The sequence below is a fragment of the Haliotis rufescens genome, unplaced genomic scaffold, assembly GCF_023055435.1.
Source record: "Haliotis rufescens isolate VD_foot unplaced genomic scaffold, xgHalRufe1.0.p SCAF_3, whole genome shotgun sequence".
Lineage (NCBI taxonomy): Eukaryota > Metazoa > Mollusca > Gastropoda > Lepetellida > Haliotidae > Haliotis > Haliotis rufescens.
In genome coordinates, this window is record NW_025964001.1 from 26,492,887 (window position 1) to 26,518,485 (window position 25,599).

At 40.8% G+C, this 25,599-nt stretch overlaps 1 protein-coding gene across 1 annotated transcript in view; it reads right to left on the reverse strand.

The window, feature by feature from the left end:
• The window catches only part of LOC124144818 (cysteine-rich motor neuron 1 protein-like), a 98,455-nt gene that overhangs the window by 42,702 nt on the left and 30,154 nt on the right, over positions 1 to 25,599 (reverse strand). Inside the window, exons 2-3 of the mRNA XM_048403962.1 lie at positions 13,948 to 14,190; positions 801 to 912 (exon numbers count right to left, since the gene is read on the reverse strand). Of these exons, the coding sequence (XP_048259919.1) occupies positions 801 to 912; positions 13,948 to 14,190 (355 nt within the window). The remainder of the gene's footprint in view (positions 1 to 800; positions 913 to 13,947; positions 14,191 to 25,599) is intronic.

Consider the following 25,599-nt stretch of genomic DNA (forward strand, 5'->3'; position numbering starts at 1 on the left):
AAGGACAGACGGACAGCACCTATTCCTATATCCCCCTTCCACTTCATGGACACTGTGTCCAGTAGTCATGGTGCTGGCTTCCTAGGTCCAGTCCAACAAGATTCTGCTGATTGTTAAATGGGGAACGATGCAGGTAAAAACTAGATTACCTGTAAAGGTAACAAGAGTGCTCTGAGAGCACAACATCCCCCGCATGAATTTTTTTAACGAGTTTATATTTTCTTTGTATTCTATGAAATAACAACAGTAGATGGCACTGCATTTGAAACAAATTGTGCAGAACATTTTGTTGGGAGTAATCCAGTCTGAATGCTAATTAATGCCATAAGGATGTAGCTCACCCCCAAAAGCCTTATACAAGGAAACTAACTATAGTTATAGTTATAGTTAGATATTTATGATATTCTCTGGAAACTGGGGGAGGAGTAGATTTCATGAAGCTCTGTAAAACAGGGGCAGTAACTCTGTCAAAATTTGTCGAAATGAAACGGGACTGCGATACGCGTATCATCAACATGTCGACATCTTGTGTGTAGAGTATCAGGGATATTCTCTAAAAGCTGGAGGAGGAGTTGATTTCACAAGCTTAGTACCCTCTGTGGGACGGACGGATGGACGAACGGACTGCGCCACGACATAATCCCCCTTTCGGCCAGAATTTGCCCAGCGGGGGATAAAAACTAGATTGTACTTTTATCTTCCAGCATGTGACTGTTGAACAGGGAGCAGGGGTGAGAGAGGGCCAGCATGTGTGTTCTCCATGGTTGCCTGTGAGGCTGGGCGGCCATGGCGGACATTACCTTTTCTTGATGTAGCAGCATCCATCATCGGTCAGCTGATTGGGCAGTTCGTAGCTGTCCTGCGGACATGTCTTGTCTTCAGCTGGTGGGCAGATAACTGACCGACAAGGTGCTGAAACACATATTCACCAAGGTTACAAAAACATAATCTTATTTTCTACATTGTCTATATATCACATTCATATTTAAGAGGTAGCCTAGTGGTTAGTGTTTTGCCTTGTCACACCTAAAGCCTGGGTTCAATTTCCCACCTGCGTAAAATGTGTGAAGCCCATATCTAGTGATTCCTGCTGTGATATTGCTGGAATATTGCTAAAAGCAGAGTAACACCTCACTCACTCACTCAATGCAAGACATCGCCTACAAAGTTCTGTGTATTTCCATAACATGAATCAGTGCTATGTTAAGAACATATATTTGTGCTAATATTTGTTTGTTTGTTTGTTGTTTAACACCGCACTCAGCAATATTCCAGCATTATGACGGCGGTCTGTAAATAATCGAGTCTGGACCAGACAATCCAGTGCTTGACATCATGAGCATCGATCCGCACAATTGGGATCGATGACATGCATGAACCAAGTCAGCGAGCCTGACCACCCGATCCCGTCAGTCGCCTTTTACGACAAGCATAGTCACCTTTTACTGCAAGCATGGGTTGCTGAAGACCTATTCTACCCCGGAATCTTCACTGGTCATTTGTGCTAATATAATTCAGCAATATATTCCCATTTTGCAATACAACTATACATTTTTTTTATCTTTCAGCCCAACACACTTAATGTATTTATATAATTCATCTTTGTAGTATTTAATTTGGAATGGAATTATTCAGAACTTTCTCAATGCAAGATAAGCCCAAATACTAGTCACCTTTTACAGCCAGCAAAGGTTGCTGAAGACCTATCTTCATGAGTAAGTATTTTGCAAATAATCTTCTTTATAAATTTTAACACTATTTAGGGACTGGTCATTTAATAAAGGAAGAGGGGGGGGGGGCACAAAAAAATGTCATATAAAATGGGGGGTGGGGGCAGCAAAATATGATACGGTCCTATGACCAATCTCCATTATAAAACATATTTGTAAAACAGCCACGAGCACACCAACAGTGACACAGACAATGGCATATAAAACATCTTTAGATCCGCAGCAACTTGAGGCATAATTGGCTCCAAATAACTCATAAATGGCCATCCTCAAATTTCAGTACTTCGTTCAGCTGATAAATGTTGTTCAAAGAGCTCAAAGCCCTGCTAACATGTACAGTATAGAGTAAACTTCCGGAATAACCGGTCATTATTGATATTAGAGGCATTACAGCATCCAAGAGTGAAAATGAGGCCAAGATCAGACGCTCTGCGTATCACTGAGTGATTGTGTCATGCTGCAAGCAATATTCCAGTGATCTATAAATGATTGAGTCGGAGTCTGGCATACCAGTGATTGATGGCATGAGCACCGACCACAAAGGGACATGACCAGCCAGGTTTGACAATGTATTTAGTCAGCCATAGTGAGTGAGTATTGTTTTTCGCCGCTTTTAGCAAGATTCGAGCAATATCACGGCGGGGGACACCAGAAATGGGCTTCAAGAAATGTCTCGTCCAAGATTATTGCAGTTATATACCGACGTGCATGCACGTGTGTGTGTGGCTGCCTGTACAAGCTCATGTAGTTCGGACTAATGCCGATTTTATAGTGCTAGCTCACAGATACCATGTCTCAGTTTAACATGAATACCCCATGCAGACATAGTATACTGACACCGATCCAACCAGTCCTTGTTTTAGACCATTAATGCAGAGCGCCAGACAGGGTAACAACAAGTACCATCTTTTAACGTCTTTTGGTATGACGGGGCCGGTACCTTCCGCTCTCCGGGTGGACGCAATACCTCCAGACCACGGAGGCATTTTGTGTTGAAAAGTGACTTCACTGTGAAATCTAAATATAAAGCGAAGCTTAAATCAGTATAGACCAATAAAGAGTTACAGCTCTTCAATATATCTAGTTGTGCAATCATTTAGACATGGAAATGGAGGTATTCATGTGCCTCGTGAGAGCAGACGAGGGGCATAAATTCAGGAAATTCAGACATGTTCATTTGAAGACAATTTTTGTTTGTCAACCACCAACAGTGTAAGAACAAAACAAAATTCATAAACCTTTAACATAATAATCACTGCCCTAGGAATACCGTGCCTGTGCATATCAAAATGCTAAACATGATGTCAAATGTCTGTTACAAAATACTGGTTTTGAAAAACCTCCTGAGCAATGTTGAATCTAGTGACATTAGTAAGGAAGGTATTCCAGGGTCACATTATACGACTACATGAAACTATGAAACTATACCTGATGATTGACAAGGAACCTTGACATACATCCACACAGGCTAAGCGAGTTAATAAGGGAGATAAAACAAGGTTTCAAGTCTCCATAAATGTGTAACTTAGTAATATGTAAATACCTGAAAACATGATCGCAATGTCTTTATCATATCCTTCGTCAGTGTCTGCAAGACTGGTCTTGCATACTAAATTAGCTTCACCTGTAATTCATCACCTACACTTTGGGGAACAATTGTGTTAAGTCTGTGTTGGTGCTGATGTCATGGGCAAGTCAAACGGAAGACTGAGTCAGGTATTAACAAAACTGCCACTACTTCATGTTGGCCAGGTTAGCCTGGGTATCAAGTCACATATCGTATGTCCAGAGGAATGCCTCCGGTCTTGAGTGTGGAAGTACTGTGGGAAATACTATCCTGTCTTGGTGAACTTGCTACCATCTGATTCTGGGGGCGCTGTCTCCACGATCTGATACAGCATCACTATCGGCTAGGTATTGTTCCCCAGGATGTGACACAGCAACACTGCCATCTAGACTTTGTTCCCCAGGATGTGACACAGCATCACCATCATCTAGATATTGTTCCCCAGGATGTGACACAGCATCACCATCATCTAGATATTGTTCCCCAGGATGTGACACAGCATCACCGTCATCTAGACTTTGTTCTCCAGGATGTGACACAGTATCACCGTCATCTAGACTTTGTTCTCCAGGATGTGACACAGCATAACCGTCATCTAGACTTTGTTCTCCAGGATGTGACACAGCATCACCATCATCTAGGTATTGTTCCCCAGGATGTGACACAGCATCACTGTCAACAACCTCAACCACATCAACCTCAACTACATTTACTTCAGCCACACCAACCTGGACAACACCAACCTTGACCAAACCAGGGGTGTCTGGGCAAAGATTTACCAAATATTCATTTCTGACAATCATTAACAAGCCTTGAAGTTGTGTACAAATAAGAAATTGATAACCGCTAAAGTTAACATTTTAGATCAGAATCTTCAGCTAATATCCCAGGGTGGTTTCTGAAATAAACTATTTCCAAATTTTTTAATTAAAATTGGATCAAAAATGAAGAACCAAGTACTGGTGTTTCTGTGAGGAACATGCATACCAAGCAGTTATTGAGATGACCTCATTACACTCACATCCATCAACTGTTCCAACCATCGCATGCTTTTGTTTGTTTGTTTGTTTGTTTAACGCTGCATTAAGCAATATTCAAGCAATATGACGGTAGTCTATAAATAATCAAGCCTGGACCAGAAAACCCAGTGACTGACATCACGAGCATAGAACCACGTAATTGGTATCGATGACATGCATCAACCAAGTCAGCGAGCCTGATAACCTGATCCCGTTAGTCGCCTCTTACGACAAGCATAGTCGCATGTAACGGCAAGCATGGGTTGCTGAAGGCCTGTTCTAGCCCGGATCTTCACAGGTCCCACAGCAAGCAAGCGCATTTAAACATTTTGACCGGGCAAGCTGAATATGTCACCTATTTTCCACTAGTTCAGTACAAAAACAATTATGTTTACAGATATTCATCAAAAATACTATGTCAAATGCACCAGAATTCCCCAAGGCGAAAAATATTTTCTCATTTCGAAAACACCAAGAGAGTTGGCCTCCATATCCATACATCAGACGCCCGAAGTACTTTTATACCCGTGCCGTCTTCATACCTGACTGACCTACAAATCTGTCAAAATGACAGTACTGCTCTACTAGGCAACCACTGGTTATGACTCTCGGAGATACATAAGCATAATGAACCATGTATTTACGGGCCTAGACAGCCAGTCAGCTGATGAGGGCTATGCAATGCTTGAGTGGTCACATCATGACTACGGGGGAGGCAGTGAACACACTATATGTGACCCACCAGGACATAAGGGCGAAAAATCACATTTTGACTTCTCATTACAATTTAAAACTACAGTATCTTAGGAACACAAAAATACAATTCCTAAGCTTCAATTCATATTTATTACAAAGATACAGGGCATCAAACATTTAGATTCATTTTCTGACTCATTGGACAAAGTCCAATTTTCAGAAGTAAAACTGTTTATGTAATGATTGAATTTAGGGGATATAATGTCTGATTAGTTGAAAGTAGACACGTAAGCAGAAATGTTGTGAAATAATTTTGTTTTTATTACATTACGAACAAACGAGAGAGAAATAAGACACATGGCGTTTTATGCGGAAGTTAGTTGACGTCAAACATCTTTTTTTATGACGTCACAGCAAAATTGTATCCTAGCACCCACAAGGTCCCTTTTCTCCCGGTGGTCACATTTAGTGGTATCAGGTGGCTTGGGAGAACACGTGGACATTATTCACCAGAATCTCGGACTCTTACACAACTGTTCTACTCCAACATCTCATGAGCTGAATCTATTCAAGGTCATGTGTGGCAAGGATGTACTGTGACACGAATTATGTAGATATGCTACAAGTACATGTAGCTCTACAAGGGGGACGGAATAGCTTAGTAGTACATGTGTTTGCTCATAATGTTGAAGATCCTGGGTTTAATTCCTCACATGTTCCTGACTTAGAACTATTAAGCTTATTTAGAGATTCACCTTGACTTACTAAAGGAGGGATCCAGGAACCCCAATAATTAATTGTAAGGGTCCTTTGCAATCAATATGATGGTCCTGTAAAGTAATGAAATGGTGTAGTGAACTGTACGTTTATAGTGAGTGAGTGAGTTTGGTTGAACGCCCCTTTTAACAGTATTCCAGTGATATCAAGGCGAGTCAGCTTAATGTGGGAGGAAAGCCCGAAGTGATGCAGGTCTCAGACATTTACAACTTCGGTGAAACCCACGAGCATGGGTATGGTATATTTCCTAGTCCCGTGTTGGGATTCGAACCACGGACCTTCTGATCAGAGGTCAGACGTCTTGTCCACATGACCAAAGAGGTTAACCCCGTCAGCAAGCTGACAAGGTGAGGATGTCATCTGTGGGATGACTCCACGTACTGCTACACTGACAAACCTAGCAACTTAATCAGGGCGAACCAGGATTCGAAGCCACAATCATAGGTTTCAGGCGTGCCAAAGGGACGCAACTCTGCACAGCGAATCGCGGCACCTTAGACGACTGGGCCCCCCGTGCCCCGTACATTTATATAATTACTGCAGAGCCTGGAATGGATCACTGATAATGTGGAGGGTGGTAATGATAGATGGATGAAACGACAGATTCCCATCATAGGTTTCTGGCATGCCCAAGGGACGCAACTCTGCACAGCGAATCGTGGCACCTTAGACGACTGGGCCACCCGTGCCCCCATACGTTTATATAATTACTGCAGAGCCTGGAATGGATCAGTGATAATGTGGAGGGTGGTAATGATAGATGGATGAAACGACAGATTCCCACCACTGCTCTTGATTAGCTGTAGGTACAGTGGATACTATTGTGAATACCTCTTTTTCGTTAGACAACCAGACTGGCAACATTGCGAAGTTACCAGACAAGATACAATGTTGCCAGTCCAGAAGGTTCAAGGCAAACAAACAAAAGTAACAAAAGGGTAAACATAAGAATAGTGCTGTTGAATGTTAGTTCTTAGAAAATAACAATAAACTGATGGATTGTCCACTTAGTAACTTTAAAGGGGCAGTAATCCCTGGCATCTTCTCGGCTGTCTGACACTGGCCGCTAGGGCTCACTAGCTGCCGTGAGTCCATTTGCTCGCTAACGCAACTGAGTGTGACAGGAGACTGGGCTACCGCCTGCAAGGACAGCTACCGGTAAATAAACTTGGACGCAATATTTGTTTTACGCATTTTTTAACACTGATTGGTTACCCGTGATCTATCTATAAAGATTTTGACAAAGGGCGCATGTTAATTAATTTCTTCAGCCTAAACAAACTGGCTAAAAGAATGCCGGAAGCTCATCGGATGTTGTTATTTGGAAATACCCCTGTTGGTTATGGTTTAGTAATAAAAAAAAAATATCCCTGCAGTAAAAACATTTTCGGATTTCGGATTTCGTGGATAATACAATTACTACTCCCTTGTTGCCATCCATGTTTTCTGGTATAACCCTACACTTGTGTATTTGTCATCATTCACTTGATGCTCAGTTAATGAATTAATTACAGGTATAATTAGTGGTAGCACCACTCAAATTACCTGATAAAGGTTCCCATTTGGCATTTCTTGTGTCTGGGGTAATTATTCAATCAAAATCCAGGTTTGAAGTGAGGTGAAATGTGTGTTATGTAATATGCATGTAGCAGCCCAGCAAGAGATGAATGATCTGTTGTTTTACTTTTTTGTAGATCAATGGATCATTCCTAGCCATCAAAGTATCAACAGAAAATATGTTGATTGATTAATCACCGTTATAATGCACAGTTGATATGTCAAAAGTAAGTGTTTACATGTGTAGGTCATATCATGCCGTCAAGTGCCAATGTAAAAACAACATACTTTGTTCAGAGGGTTAACCGATAATACGTTGATTGATTGCTCATTGTTATCTAACTCAATGGATTTTTTTTAAGAACCATGGACATTTTGAAAAAGGTTGTAATGTGGGCTTTCTCAGCTGACCCTTGGGGCTTCACACATACGTGAAACAATTGAAACAAATTAAGTGATTAGTTGAGAAACGAACACAGGTTATAATATCCCGAAATGATATATATATTTTAAAATATTTGATTGTTACAGAGACACGTGGCATCGATTAAGTTATTTTGTACAGCTGCAGACGTGTGGGATATCATTCCTTTATGTGGATATTCACGGATACATTCCTTGAACAAGGAAGCAGCCTAAAATTGTACATATAACTTTGGTAGGTTGTAATTATGATATTTGCATTTTGTTTTCATTCATTTGCTGTAGCATTGGTTTGGTGGAAACAATAACACAGGCAACAACCAGTTCCAGGGAATTGCCTTAGATCAGTGCCCCGACCATCGGGTGTGGCCAATTTGTGAAAACTGACTGTCAGTCAGCAAAATAGACCAACTCGGACTGTCGGGCAGGCGGGTATTTTTAACACTGCCTGAGCTCATTCTTTTGAACACTTTCCATGCTGGCACTTTTAAATGGCTTACATTTTAAATTATCTCCCTGATTCACTGTGATAACTTTCTGTATCCTGGTTGCAACCTCTTATATTTATGTTTGTTTTTACTGAAATATGTTGTCATGATTTCCTATGTGTTAGCAACTCACTGGCACATACTGTCAATAAGAATAATCTGCATTTAAACAATATAATATTGGTAATTACCCTCATTTTCGCAATATTGTGAATATGCATATTTCACAAAAAACACAGATACACAAAAATTGGCAACTTAATAAATCTGCTAACATCAGTCCTGCAAGTACAGTATGTCATATGAGATTTCCAAAATTCAAAAGCGATCCACAAACCCACAACTTGTGACTGCCTATGTGAAAATAATCTTTCAAAACTCTGCAATCATAACGACCAAATATCTCAATTTTCCAAAAAATGTTCATTATCAAGCCAACATTCCGTCTAGATATGCTTAATCAGCAAAGTGTAGAAAGAGCCCATATATATCCCGAGGACAAGTATCCAGTGTTGTATCTGTGAAACATTATCAGCATGTATAGCACATACGATGATGAAGCATCACATTCTTGATAAATTGATGTGATCCCTTAAAGGCTATTTACCAAATCCTTTCATTGGGGTAGCTTATTATCAGGATCCAATAAGTTTGATTGATGAAAGCAACCAATAGCCGAGGGCATTGTGCCGACATCCAACCAGCTTTTCCAGCCATGGTGGACAATGACATGGCCTGGCAGACAGAAGCCTAAAATAACAATACTGTCAGACAAGAAACATATCAATAACCGGACACTATTTCCAGGTGAGAAGCTTGAGTCTATTCTGCAAAGTGTGTAGATCCCCCTTTTAAGCTGTGGTCATTTCAGAGATATGACCAGAAATTATTACCACAGCTAAACGGGGCCCATTTACCTCTCAATTTGTTCCGAGTCCATGCCCTTGGTATGGACTGTCTTATGACTGGCTGTTGAATTCCCTCCTGATTCAGCAAGACTGACCTTCGTGGCAACTCTAGCTGCTTCAGTTGCCTTGCTGTCAGTTTATGACCACAGACATTGTACAGCGTCATTGTACAGCGTCAAGTCACCCAAAAGATGTTCAGACAGTTTACAAAAACAAATTCGGGAATGAACCCTTGCTTAAGTTCACGATCTTCAAAATGCCTGCATGTAGAACAACCAGTTCACATTATACCAACAGATCACTGATTTTGTAAACCGTTTAAAAAAAATGCTAAGATATGAAATATTAAACATAACAGCTGAATTTTAAATCTTCAAAATACTTTGATGAACTGAGATCCAGTTGATACGCCACCAGATGATTGACTTTGCAAAATGTCCAAAAATGTCACATACACAAACTTACATTATACACTTTAAATTATTCTGATGAATAAACAACTGCTTTGTTTTTGGTTTTTATGTTTGTTGTTTAACGACATACTCAGCAAAATTCCAGTTATATGACAACGATCTGTCAATAATCCAAGTCTGAACCAGACAATCCAGTAATTGATATCAAGAGCATCGATTTATGCAATTAGGATATGATAACCAATTAATCATATCATGCCCAATGTACAATGTTTTGTAAACTATCATTATAATCTAAGACTTATAGAAAAACATAAGCATATTATTTTGAAAATAGATCACTTAATAACTCAGCAACATAAATAACAATCTCTTGAAGTTAATCTCCCTTGAAATGCCAATTTTAGCCTGACCACCGGGTATTACCAAAAACCTGGCCCCAATCAAGTTTAATATTAACTGTCCACATAGTCAGTGCCAACCAATATCTCAATCCCTCCCATACTAATATTCTATCCCCATGGCCATCCGACCACCATACAGTTTAACAGCTTTGTGCCATCAATTTCCATTAATCTTATCTGACAACTTGATACAATGGGTGCGATATTTACTGGTAAATGGCCTCATTTCATTACATGGCCAGGCATATCCACCAGCAGCCTCATCAACCAGGGATGTGCATCTCCATAAACCCAGACCTGTATCCCAGACCTTGGACACCCAAGTAATTGCTTCCTGGAGACCCTCTTCCATCAATCCTAGGTCCACTTTTCGGACTACCAGTAGTCCATGTAGAAAAGCATGAGTATAAGTCAATGCTTATACATTAGAGTCACAATAGTTATGGCACCATTATCGTCGTAAGTCAGTGCTTAGGTATAAGAGTCACGATAGTTATAGCACCATTATCGTCGTAAGTCAGTGCTTAGGTATAAGGGTCACGATAGTGATGGCACTATTATCGTCGTAAGTCAGTGCTTAGGTATAAGAGTCACAATAGTTATGGCACCGTTATCGTCGTAAGTCAGTGCTTAGGTATAAGAGTCACGATAGTTATAGCACCATTATCGTCGTAAGTCAGTGCTTAGGTATAAGGGTCACGATAGTGATGGCACTATTATCGTCGTAAGTCAGTGCTTAGGTATAAGAGTCACAATAGTTATGGCACCATTATCGTCGTAAGTCAGTGCTTAGGTATAAGTCACAATAGTTAAGGCACCATTATCGTCGTAAGTCAGTGCTTAGGTAAAAGAGTCACAATAGTTATAGCACCATGATAGTCGTAAGTCAGTACTTAGGTATAAGAGTCACAATAGTTATGGCACCATGATAGTCGTAAGTCAGTGCTTAGGTAGAAGAGTCACAATAGTTATGGCACCATGATAGTTGTAAGTCAGTGCTTAGGTATAAGAGTCACAATAGTTATGGCACCATGATAGTCGTAAGTCAGTGCTTAGGTATAAGAGTCACGATAGTTATGGCAATATGATTTTCGTAAGTCAATGCTTATAAATCAGAATCACGATAGATATAGCACTACGGTAGCACTTATCACTATAACAGTTAAAGCAGAGCAAAAGTCGTAAGTTCTCATGATAGAAAAAGCACAACAACCGTCACAAGTCCTTGCTGAGTCACGACAGTGCTGACATTACAGTATGGGACCCTTGCATGGAGGCTATGGAATACTCAGGTCAATCAAACACACAGAACTATCTAGACAGTTGTGTGTAATGACTGTTGACATGTAAAGACTAATGATGTGGAAACAGATCTCTACAGCACTTCAGGCGCCATATCATATCAATATCAGCTGGACGACTGATCTCTTCAGTGTAATGTATAAACAAGTATGGTCGACATGCATTATAAGTACTTATAATACCTTCAGCAAGAATTCAAGTTGAAAGCACCTCAATGAAGGGCAACAATATGAATACTCTTAATGATGACAAGAATATCGAGATACATTTTCACCACATAGTTGATAAATGGAAACATTTCTATTGAACTGGACCCCCCAAAACTGTTCCTGTCAAAAGTCCATGATCAGAATAGTTCTCCTAATAGTCATGGGACTATGGTTGTGTTTCTTTGGTTGTTTGTTGTTTAATGCAGGACTCACATGTTGGGACTGAATCATGTGACAATGAGTCCCCCTCCACCCTCCCAACTGTTGATGACGACAGAGACACCCATCACATCCGTGTGCGTTGTCTCATGTGTTTGCATGTCACATGCCAAGAAAACAGATTAAAAACATTTTTTTCCTTGGATGAAAAAAATTATTTTTCCACAAAGTGGCAGATTTCAGGATGTAGTTGTATACTGTCATTTATTAAACAGACAGCAGTGTTCTGACACCAGGATCAACGTAGTGTGAACACAGCAACTTCATCTGTCTACCTATAGTTTTGGATGCTGTTGCTGTTATTATTTGTTGTTTAATGCCACACTCAGCCATTTTCCAGCTATATGACGGTAGTCTGTACATAATCAAGTCTGGACCAGACAATCCAGTGACTGACATCATCAGCTTCGATCCACGCAATTGGAATACGATGACCTGCATCAACCAAGTCAGCGAGCCTGACCACCCGATCCCGTTAGTCGCCTTTTACGGAATGAGACATTATTTCACAGTCTCCAGTTTGTGTCAGAGTTTTTTACTTAACCGGTCAGTGATAGTACGTTCTGGATACTATCTTAGGTCATAGACCATAAAGTTAAACTGGTGGCTTAGGCTTCCTTTTCAATTCATCCGTGCATGACAGACTTCGCAGTGCCAGTGGTGTCTCTATCCACCGAGCTACACAGACAACCTATTATTATATATCACATTCCTTACTAACTGTATGAGAAGTGCCGATGCCACACTCAGCAATATTCCAGTTATCTGACAGCAGACTGTAAATGATCAAGTTTGGACCAGACAATCCAGTGACTGACATAATGAGCATCGGCACTTGCAATTGGAATATGATGGCATGCATCAACTAAGTCACCAAAACTTGACCATCCAATCCACTGGAGACAAATATTCTTACAAGGGCTGGGACGAGTCCAAATTTACTATCCAGTACCCGACCCCCTATTACCCGACTCTACCCGGGTCTCAAGAGTATGGAACAAAATGTCTGATTGGTAATTGTTTTACCGCAGCCCTGGCTAAAACTATTAAGATACATGTATCAAACAATCAGATCATGCGTTCAATGAAGTTGACTGAAGCTATATTTTTACTCAAACATTTACAAGTCAAAAGGAATGTGTGCATCGTCAGAAAGAAATGCGAACATTAGCGACTTGTAGTGTAACCACCGAGCTATAGTGAGTTTTTGTCATTTAACAATATATCACGTGACTAACCACGGGTCCGGGTAGTCCTGTGGGTTGCCGGATCCTACTCAGGACCCATCTGACCCGAGTACCCGAGTTACCCGTCCCAGCCCTAATTCTTACCCAGAATCTCTATGGCTTTCTGCAGTGCCTTTTATGCTGATTACAAATAGGGACACCGGTAAATGGGTTTACATATATTACCAACTGTGAATGTTAGTGAGTGAGATCGCTGTTATACTGATCTCAGCAATAATCAAGCAATATCATGAGAAATGACACCAGGAATAGGCTTCACACATTGCACCCATGTGTGGAATCAAACACTTAATCACTGGCCTACCTCACTGCCACTCAACTTGAGTGAGTGAGTGAGTGAGTATGGCTTTACGCCACTTTTAGCAATATTCAAGCAATATCACAGCGGGGGACACCAGAAATGGTGATTGTACCCATGTCGGGAATCAAACCCGGCTCTTCGGCGTGACGAGTGAACGCTTTAACCACTAAGCTACCCGACCGTCCCCCCCTTCAACTTGAACCAAACCATACCCAACAGCCTCTCATTTGATGCAAATGCACTCAATGGATTTTTAAACCCTCTTAAGGCCTGGCCAGTATATTTTCATGTTTCAATATGCAATGAGGTAAAGATCAAAATTATATTCAAGAAACAAGATGCAACAAAACTAAAACCCCAAAGCCATTTTTTCTTAGAATATAGTGTTTTATTGGGAAATTGAGGGTAGGCTCCTCAATAAAACATTGTTTTTACTTTGGCCAGAGAAAGAAATCAAGAATAACCACAGAAAATACAATACATGTCACATATCCAAAAAGTGCATGTAGAGAGTTACCTGCCCTTGCCAGAAATGCTGGTCGAATTGGCAATCAGGATGGACAATGATGCAAACAGAAAACAGAAACAAAACATTTTTTTCAGAGCTGAGCTGGACAAATACCGATAGATGATCACCGATACCTAGTGTGTCTGTGGTTAAGTGTGAAGTGTAGTCTTCAGTCTTACCTGTTCTCTTGCACACGAATTCATCACAACAGGATCCGGGCCGTAAATCCGCAGGGTTGAGAAGCACACTTTCAAATCCAGCAGCACATACTGGCACAGTACAGTAAGAATGATTACACACACACAACGACCGCGTCGTGGCACCGGTAGAGTTGACAATAAGATCCGAATCAAATGGACACTGCAGAGTTACATCCCCAATGGCCTCACAGTCTTCGCTGGTGCAGTTGTCAGGGCCAAATGCTGAAGCAGACAAACAAGTTGTTAGATTGTTAAATTGTCACAAGGATTAGATTTCTAATGTTAAGTATTTTTGGTAGAGTATTTTGGGTACAGTATTCTTTCATACAGTCTGGAACAAATATATCCAAAACAGCCCATGCAAATCTATAATATTTGGCAAGTCTAGATTACTGCAGTACTTGGAGAAAGTCTCTTGGCTCCTATTGATTATAAGTTATAACAATAATTTAACATGGTTTTTTTCTGTAAAAAAAGTTCATTTCAGGGACTAGATGTAAGTCTATGGGTAGAGGTCAATGGTGCAACATGGAGGCAGACAACCAAGGAAGGTGTTTGCGTTCCCATATGGGAATAAAACCGAGGTCTTCCCCATACTGAGAGGAACCAGTAACCACTGGACCATGTGAGAGATCACTTGAAGATTGTACAGGTCAAATAATGGACCGACCATTTGGTACTTATGGGATATGGGATATATATTTAACCATTAACAACTAGCAGGAATTTTACCATAACTGATAAAGGAATTAACAGGAATGTATCTATACTTGATAAGAGGCCTCTATGTGCCCCTAAGTCTGCAGCCAATGTCAGCAAAAATTCCCAAATTGGAATCATACATTTCCCAATTCATGCTGTTATACTTATAACTAATAATGTGGCTTTGTAGCGGTGACTTGTATTTTACTGATAGCAGGACCAATACAGAGAAAGAGGCTATAACGCTTATGTTATTAAGTGCAATGTTAAAATGCACTGTTAAAATACCACTGAAATAACAATTGTTCCCAATTTCCCTGCCATGGGCACTTAGCATTGAAACACAGAAAATACCTACCTACGTTTTACAAGCAAAAAAATAATTCAATGAAAAAGTCTGAATGCCCTGAAAGAAGGATGTTGTACGAGCTATAATTCTTGGCGCCTCTTTCGAAGAAAAACAATGTTCTGAAGCAGTGATAGAAAGGTGAATAAAAGTAAAATTGGAAAAAATCATCCACATTGATTAAGGAACAATGGTCAGTCTCTTTCATTGAGTTATGTCAAAACTGGTGTTCCTATATTGTTACCTCATACCTATAAGGAAAATATGTGACAAAAGAATAACTAGCTAACTTCATTCACCATTGTTAAGCCCCATGAATGTTGCAAGGATTTAAACAGAAGGGTTACCATTTTATTGTGTTTTTTATCTCAGAATGATGCATTCTCAACCCTGATTTCAAATTCTGCTTTCTTAATATCACACATATATCCAGATTATAAAAGAATGATTTTGGACGTGGAATGATCTCGCACAATACCAAGGATGCCATTTTAGATGCCGATATCGGGAAAACACACACAATACCGGCTATTCTATTTAGATAATTCATTGCTAGGCAACTTATTCATGCATTTCCTTCTGGAATGACAGACTCTAGAAACAATGTGCGCCAACTGCTACGCGAGGTGCGCTTTTGTTGTCGCCATCTGGAGAGGTCGCCTACTTCCTGTCCAGGGCTCACTCCCGCAACTCAAACCACCTACCTCTACCGACACATGGAGGCAATATGGCTGAGAAATGTGCACACAGACTGTGTAGCCAACATCACAACACAAAAGAAAATCACTCGGAATTTCACACAAATATTTCGGGTCATCAAAGGTCATTCTGGATTGTGCTTCCTTCCTGGTGCCTAGTACAAAGTTTGGTGCCAGAATTTTGGCGGTATTGCAAATGAGAGACTTTAGATGTCTACAGTGAACGTAACACCTTAATTCACTATGGAAAAGCCTTCTTCTGAAACATGATTAGTTCAAGACATGGTACACGTGAACAATCTATACTTATATTCAGAAACAGTTCATTTATTGGAAGGAAGGTAGGAATTGTGTTCTATTAATCTAACCACCCAATCCTCATCTTAACTGGCTTTCTTATTCAGCGCCAAAGGATCATTATTGGGGAAAAGAGATGTATTCCAAGCATTATGTACCAAAAAGATGTCTCTCACATAATATATATAACTTTTGGTGATTATGTATCACAATTAATATTGCACATTGACCATATTAATATTAATATGCTGAGCTGTAATATCCTTCTGAAACAAATGAAAATAATCTTCCTTTAGGGACTGACCATTTCATATCTGATTTGGTTTGGCTTGGTGCCATCTTATTGAGAAAAGACCGCTCTTGTGGTTGAGCGTCCGCCTGGAGAGCAGAAGGTTTGGGGTTCGATCCCCGTCCGCGTCATACCAAAAGATTTTAAAAGATGGTACTTGTTGTTACCCTGTCTGGCACTTGGCATTAAGGGGCTAAAACAAGGACTGGTCGGCTCAGAGTCAGTATACTGTGTCTGAGTGGGTATTCATGTTAAACTGCGGCATGGGATCTCAGTGAGCTAGCACTATAAATTGGCATCAATCCATGCTTATAAGTACAAGCAGCCACACACGCACGCACGCACGCACGCACGCACGCACGCTCACTTAGCTATATAAGTGCAATAATCATGGACGTGACGTTAAACCCAATTTCACCTCACCTTATCGAGAAAATAAATTCTTTCACTAAAGTTACATTGTTGTTCTTCTCCTTAAAAAAATATTCAGGCTGATAGTTTTAATTTAAAATGTTGTTTAAATTAAAACTATCTTTTTAACTTTGGGTGATTTTCACAATCCCAAATTGGTATCCATTTTTCATGGCCTTTCCCAGAAAGCAATACTAGCTAAGCTGTTTGTAATTATCATTTACATCATATTAATTTCATTTTAATATTCTGTGGAATAATCGTTGAATTTCTTTTCTGATCCTTCCAAACCTATTTTTTTACAACCCTCAGGTTGAACATAGGCTTGTGTGACCATGATTCTATCAGTTTGTTATAAAAAGCCATGGGATCCTGTTACTCAAACTGTGTCAGATATCACGATGTACGTAATGATAGCCATCATATAATATGAAATGTAGCTACAAAAATCTATGTGAGAAGCATGTACATGACCACGGCTAGACATGATAAACCCAGTGATGGAATGACGATGCAACATCCGACAATCATGATATGTGGGATATCTATACGTATACCTACATGTATCTTACTCGATTAATCTATGACAGGTGTCTGATTCACAAAGCTTGTACTACAGACAAATATTTTGACAGACAGTAAGTCCGATAAAACCTCGTTGATCGACAGTCGCCAACAAATGTCACGTATGACTATTCTGATAAACACACGTTCCGAGCTGCTATCAGAAATCACTGTCATTTACCCAGAGGTGGAAACATTGACAAAGGCAGTACTTACTCAATTACAAACATTTCAGGACCAACAAGGACCAATATTCATTACCCTGTGCGAGTGCAAGAGTTGACGACCTCAGAATTATCGGCCTATTTACATTTACTCCGATAAGTATCAACTCATTCGTTCATCATTTCACAACAGCCTAAAGCCATATTTCCTCATTTAATTTGCATTAATTTGTCTGAAATGTCTGTTTAGGCTTATCAGGAGGTCGTGTCCTAGACCCCTGACGTGACATTTGTCTGCTGCTTGTTACACTGGTGTGAGCGGTTGCCCATGTACTATATCCCTAATAACATATTACATTCCTAATTCCCCATCACCATATTGGCCTTTTCGTATCTTGGATCATTAACAAATTGCTCACTTCTCTGATCTGTCACGACTTTTGACGTGAACTCATTATTCCAATAACGGACTTTGTGATGTTACTCTCGCAGTTGTAACAATATCTGCAGTTTATTATAATCACTGCTCACAACAAGGAGGTACGTATTTATAAATAAATGCATATAGGACACAACAATTAACAGTGAGTGAGTGAGTGAGTGAGTGAGTGAGTGAGTGAGTGAGTGAGTGAGTGAGTGAGTGAGTGAGTGAGTGAGTGAGTGAGTGAGTGAGTGAGTGAGTGAGTGAGTGAGTGAGTGAACCACAGTGAGTGTATTGCAATACACACAATATTTATTGCTGGGTATGTTTAGAACTTGTATTTAAACCATAACAACTGATCGTTATATTATCCTACAGCAAACATTTTTAAACTTCAAATTTACAATCATATGTATAACAATTAATATTGCATATATGTATGACCATAATAATATTTATATGCTGCACTGTAACATCCTTCCGGAACAAAAATAAAAAAGTCTTACTTTAGGGACCGACTATTTAATATCTGGTTGGAAGGGTGGGGGTCAGTGCCATCTTATTGAGAAAAAATATTGTCCCAGGAAAAGTAATTTTGTCTGTCACTAAAGTTTCATTGTTGCATGGTGCTTTTCTTCAAACAGTATTCAGGCTCATATATTTTTTTTTAAATCGCTTAGTAACTTTAATAAATGAGCTTATGGGGTTTTTATTGCTTAGTTTTCACTGCACCCAGTGATTGATAGTGTGAGCAACAATCCATGCACTCATGATGTCACGATTACAACAAATCAGAGAAGAGGTTACATTGAAAGATCCAAAGACAGGTGCAGGATCTTCCACCCATCCACCCATCCACCCATCCACCCACCCCACCCTTTTCGGACAGTTTACTTGTCACCTGTTCCTTCTGCATGGCATTACTTTTCCAAAGCCTGGATGTGCCTCTGTGAAAACCTGCATAATTCATCTCTTAAAGGAGGACAAAATACTCTTGCCAAATGGCAGTCCTAGTCTTTATTCAAGTCATTCAAGACACATTCTGTATGTCTGGGCCTGACCCAAGTGAGTGAGTGGGTGGGTGGGTGGGTTGGTTTTACCCCACTTTAAGCATTATTCCAGCAATATCACGGCGAGGGACACGGAAATGGGCTTCATGTACCCATGTGGGAATCAAACCCATAGCCCCAAGACAATGAACATCTAGACTTTGAACATGGAGGAAAGTGCCCTTTGAGAGAGCATAGTCCCCATTAAAACAGCACAGTGCCCCTTTAAGACAGGACAGTGCCCCTTTAAGACTGCAAGGTGCCTCTTTAAGACAGCACAGTTCCCCTTTAAGACAGCACATTGCCCCTTTGAGACAGCACAGTACCCCCTTAAGACAGCACAGTGGCCTGTTAAGACAAACCAAAGATGCTGTGGACATCTTCTACCCTGGACCCCTGCTTGTCATGCAGCTTGGGAAAGAACAAGTCATACTGTGGTTGACAAGTCATCTCTATCTGTCCGCATGCATGATCCTGTGTGTACACTTTAAGGTTGGAGGAGAAAGCTTTGATATGACACGAATTAGAAGGAAAACAAGAATTCAATGAAGATGAAAGACAGGAATCTTCATGGAAACCATCTGATAGCAAAATCGCAAGGACATCGACAGAATGTCAGAAGGAAGTTGAATCGAAGTGGAGAGTCCAAATACATCCATTATTCCAGTGTCAACAACCAAATTGATTCTTTGTCGCCATCATTAGAGAGTTAAACACCCCTGTCCTGAGAATGGCGAGGAAGTATGAGAATTTGGCACTGCTGTTGTGTGAGAGATTGTGCGGACCACTGAGCAAACTTCCTCCAATTATCCTGTACACACACCAGAAGGAGCTAATGGTTCTGTGGTCCAGCCAAATCACTTTCCAACACACTGGGCAAAGGCCAGGCTATATTTGAAAGTTCTGACCCCTATACGGTGGATGTTTGCTCAGTATTGTTTCAAATTGGTTCAATTAGGGCAAATTATCTCAGTAGACACAGTACCCCATCTGGATGAAAGGTACACTTCCTGTTTTGAGGGATGCTGGGAAATCTACACATTGGCTATCTCACACATACTGGACACACACTCTGATGACCAGTCCACCTAACATGATCCACCTATACAATCATGATATCACAATAAAAGTGAGTGAGTGAGTGGGTGGGTTTTTGAGTGAGTGAGTGAGTGAGTGAATGAGTGAATGAGTGAGTGAGTGAGTGAGTGAATGAATAAAAGGTATAACTTTGCTGTTAACAATATTCCAGCATTATCACTGTGATGGAATACCACCAGGCTTCAGATGTTGTCTTCATGTGAGGAATGAAACACAGGTTTACAGTGTAACAGGTTTACCACCGAGTACCCTACCAGCTTAACACGTCATGACAACAACAGTCAACCCGTATCTAAAAAAATTAAATATTTTGAATGTCTACATATTTATTGAAATAAGAACGTATCAACTATGCATAGAAACCTGAAGAAAAACACAATGACACAAAACAATCAATTTCAGTATCTTCCAACACACACATACTGCATCAGATATGTCGTTTAACACCACACTCAGCAATATTCCAACTATATGACGGTGGTCTGTAAATAATCGAGCCTGGACCAGACAATCATGTGATTGACATCATGAGCATCGATCCACGCAAATGGGATATGATGACATGCATGAATCAAGTCAGCAAGCCTGACCACTGGATCTCATTAGTTGCCTCTTACAACAAGCATGGTCACATTTTACGGCAAGCATTGGTTGCTGAAGACCTATTCTACCCCGGAATCTTCACGGGTCAGACCCACTTTGTTCAACTGACTTTGATTCCATTATTTACAAAGCTATATATCATGAGAATATTGCTAACTGGGCAAAACAAAATTCACCATTATCAATATCATTTGACCTATTTTTGTACATACAAGATGAGTGTGTGTATGTGATATAATGCACAGTTTTCACTCAGCAGACAAACAAAAGGCCACTTCTATTAAATCAAACCATCAGGAAATAAAACAATTACTTTCTGCCCTAACACACCACACCTAAACAGCTACAACATACACCGTCTGTGACTGCTGTCGACAAGTGCTGAAATAAAAGCAGTGAATTCTAACCACAGCATGTACAGTACAGACTTCACCCAGCATGGACACACTTTGTCAGATGTATATCCTAAGCCAGGGCGCTTACTTAGCTAATTGGTTGGCAGGAGTTAACAAGATTCCTGGGTATTCCCAATGCAATGTGTTTACTATCATCATCAAAGGGCTGTTTACCTGTCTGCACTGTCTGCAGCGTTCAGGTAGATACAGGTGTCATTACACAGGTGAGCAGCTAGGACACGGTTTGTTTGTTTGTTTGTTTGTTTCTTTGAAGCCATGTTCCTGCCAGATGACAGCGGTTTGCAAATAATCAAGTCTGAATCAGACAATTCAGTGATTGACATCATGAGCATGGATCTGCATAATTGTAATATAATGATATGCATCGACAATGACATGCACAAACAAAGCCAGGGACTTGGGGCCTATTTTTGTCACAGAATCCCCCCACAAAGATAGCACAATTCAAGGTGACCGCAGTGCATGTGTGAAATGTACTCTTAAGCCATACGGCCACATCGTTTACTACATATGGCTACTTCATATGTATATATGGTGAATGAACTCTAAGCCTTGCAGTAGTATCGTGTTACACAGGTCATTATCGTCCTGGATTCTAGTCCAATCCACACAATAGAAAATGTGTCATCTATGACATGAGCCATAAAACCTACAAACAACCGAAATATCTACCTGCTCATGTGGAAAATGTCAAAATGGCCTCCTTAACTAGCCCCTCCCCATAAAGCCCCAAATCTGACAAGTGATATTTCGGCTGTGAATGTCTGAACAACAGCTCCTTTACCTCGACACAGCAGGGGTCCCGCAAGTCCTCCCAGCATGGCTTCAGTCATGCCAGCTGTCCCACATACATTGTATTGATCCATCTGCCATAGCTTGTACATGTAACCCACCCCCCAATACCCCAAACACCTGTAGAACACCCCTCTCCCCAACCACCCAAAGCCATTCCCACCCCTACTCTACCCAATCCCACCATACTCAGATCCATCTGGCTTAACTTGTATGTCTAACCCACCCGGCAATACCCCAAATACCCCTAGTAACACCCCTCTCCTCAACCACCCAAAGCCATTCCCACCCCTACTCTACCCTGTCCTGACCCACTCAGATCCATCTGGCATAACTTGTGTGTCTAACCCACCCGGCAATACCCCAAATACCCCTAGTGACACCCCTCTCCTCAACCACACAAACCCATTCCCACAACCCCTCCACCCTGTCCTGACCCACTCAGATCCAAGGGGCTTAACTTGTACATGTAAGAAACCCCCACCTCCTCACTACCCCAAATACCAATGGAAAAACCCTCTCCTCAACCATCAATACTCCACTCTCTACTCCATCCCACCCTACTCAGATCCATCTGGTACAACTTCTACATGCAACAACCTACCCCCCAATACCCCAAACACCTACTAACACCCCTGTCCTGAACCACCCAAACCCATCCCCACACCCACTCTACCCCATCCCACCCCACTCAGATCTGGCACAACTTGTCGATGAGACCCCACCAACTACATAATGTATATCTACACTGAAAATAAACTCCAGTCAGAAGCTAGGATATACAACTAACCCTTGTGGAATTTTCGGCTTCTCTTATTAAAACAGCAGGTAATAGCAGAAAGAATGTAACACACTCACAACTCGCTACATATAAACCGTAATCGTTTTATGAACTGGCAATCCTACACGAGTTGGAGCAGGAATAACCTACACAGGAATTTGATCTCTCTCTTGATCTAATGCTGATGAGAGAGGGTGTTTCACAACACAAATAGTAAACAAGATGATGTGGTAAGCAAGATGATGCAGACACCTGTCAACAATACTAATACCATGACTCGACAAGTAGACTCTACTCTGTATGACAATACTCCAGCAGGCAATATTTCAGATGACAAAACCCTTTGACAATATGACAATACTCTGTATGACAATACTCCAGCAGGCAATATTTCAGATGACAAAACCCTTTGACAATATGACAATACTCTGTATGACAATAATCCAGCAGACAATACTTCAGATGACAAAACCCTATGATAATATGACAATACTCAGTCTGACAATACTATAGCAGGCAATACTTCAGATGACAATACTCTTTGACAATAAGACAATACTCTGTATGACAATAACCCGGTAGACAATACTTCAGATGACAAAACTCTATAACAATATGACAATACTCTGTATGACAATACACCAGCAGGCAATACATCAGAAGACAAAATGCAAAGACAATATGACAATACTCCAGCAGGTAGAACATCAGATGACAAAACTCTTTGACAATATGACAATACTCTGTATGACAATATTGAGAAAGACAATACTCCAGACAACAATACATATTTCTGGGCAGGTGGCTTGGTCTGCTGCCACTGATCCCCTGTGCATGCCCTGTCCCCAGCGTGAGGACTTATACCTAACACCCAACACCCCATACACGACACGGTTATGTCACTGGGACAGAAACACAAACGCTGTATTGATACACGATCATACTGAGGTCATTCAACTAAGGTCGCAGTGCAGACTACATGGTGATGAAACTATGAGGTCACAAACACTTGTTGGGCATATGCAATGGATACAATGGATACTCCCAACTTCATATACACCAGGTACTTGTGGGGCATATACAATGGATACTCCCAGCTTCATATACACCAGGTACTTGTGGGGCATATACAATGGATACTCCAAGCTTCATATACACCAGGTACTTGTGGGGCATATACAATGGATACTCCCAGCTTCATATACACCAGGTACTTGTGGGGCATATACAATGGATACTCCCAGCTTCATATACACCAGGTACTTGTGGGGCATATATACTGGGTACTCATAGGTCATATACACCAGGTACTCGTAGGTCGTATACACCAGGTACTTGTGGGTCATATATACTGGGTATTCATAGGTCATATACACCAGGTACTCATAGGTCATATGCACCAGTTACTTATAATGCAGTCTTTCATAAGATATTTTGTTAGGCACATAAAACTTGCATTCACAAACCACAAAAGATGTTCTATAAAATACAACACTCCAAATGAACAATCCAAAAGCCACACGACAAGATGTTCAACCAACACCAACACCCCAAATGAACCAACCACAAGCCACACAAGATGTTCAACCAACACCAACACCCCCAGAGAACCAACCACAAGCCACACAAGATGTTCAACCAACACCAACACCCCCAGAGAACCAACCACAAGCCACACAAGATGTTCAACCAACACCCCAAATGAACCAACCACAAGCCACACCACAAGATGTTCAACCAACACCCCAAATGAACCACCCACAAGCTACAACACAAGATGTTCAACCAACACCAACACCCCAAATGAACCAACCACAAGCCACACCACAAGGTGTTCAACAAACACCAAGGCCCCAAAAGAACCCACCCCCTCCCAACAAGGCAGACCATCACTGTCAACACCACCAATAGGTCAATAATTAACCTCCCCAAGTCACCATCCCAGGGCCACCTCCCACACTGACGTTCACACCCGTGATCACCAATGCAGAGCTGAGTTTAAGGATATCACATGATGACTTTTTGACAGGCATTATAGACCGGGGAGTGTTTGAGCAGGACTAGAAGCAACCAGACACCCTTCAGCCACTCCAGAGTGTGCACCATCTTGCAGTGTGCCATGAACATGCTGAGACCACCACTGACACATACAGTCTCTATGGAAAGGATTTTAGTCGCTCTTATTTACAGACCCATGAGCATAAATCTGATACAACAATCACCACCATTTTATTCGCATCCACTAAACAACATAAGCTCAGACACCTCGGGAAAATAGGAGACAAATTCGGAATTAAACTATATCTAAAAGTAACCACCACATTAGAACGCCGCAAAGCAGTTACAAGGCTAAGAATCAGTGCTCACGACCTTCAAATTGAGAGAGGAAGATACTTTAACACTCCAACAGAAGAAAGATTATGTGCCTTCTGTGATTTTGATGAAACAGAAGATGAGGAACACTTTCTGTTGCGATGCCCTCTCTACAAAGATCTGAGAGGGGAACTAAATTCATCACCTGGCTTTGCTATGCACCTACAATCGCTAAAAATATTAAATCCACCAGAGCCCTTTCCAAAAATTATATCTAATTTCATTCACAAAATGTTCAGGCAAAGAAAATCTGCATCTCTTCCCTAACAATAAAATCATAGCAATATTTGTATTCTGTTTTGTATGTCAATGTTTTAATTAGTCATGTTCATGTTTTGTACCCTGTCCCCTGTTGGTGTTTTGTACAATAAATATTCTTCTTCTTCTTCTTCATCCCATGCTTTAGAAGCCTATACCCATTCTCAGCACGAGCTCTGGAATTGTGAGCCATGACAAGACAGATTAACTAGTCGTATGATCGGGTGTTCTTAACTTCATTTGAGTAGTATACACCACCTATGTCTCTCAGCGCTGATTTGTGTGGAGAGGCAAACAAATCATCATGTCATTTATGATTCCAAACTGGTTTAATGAAAAGAAGATCATTTGTATGTTTTAGGATCACAA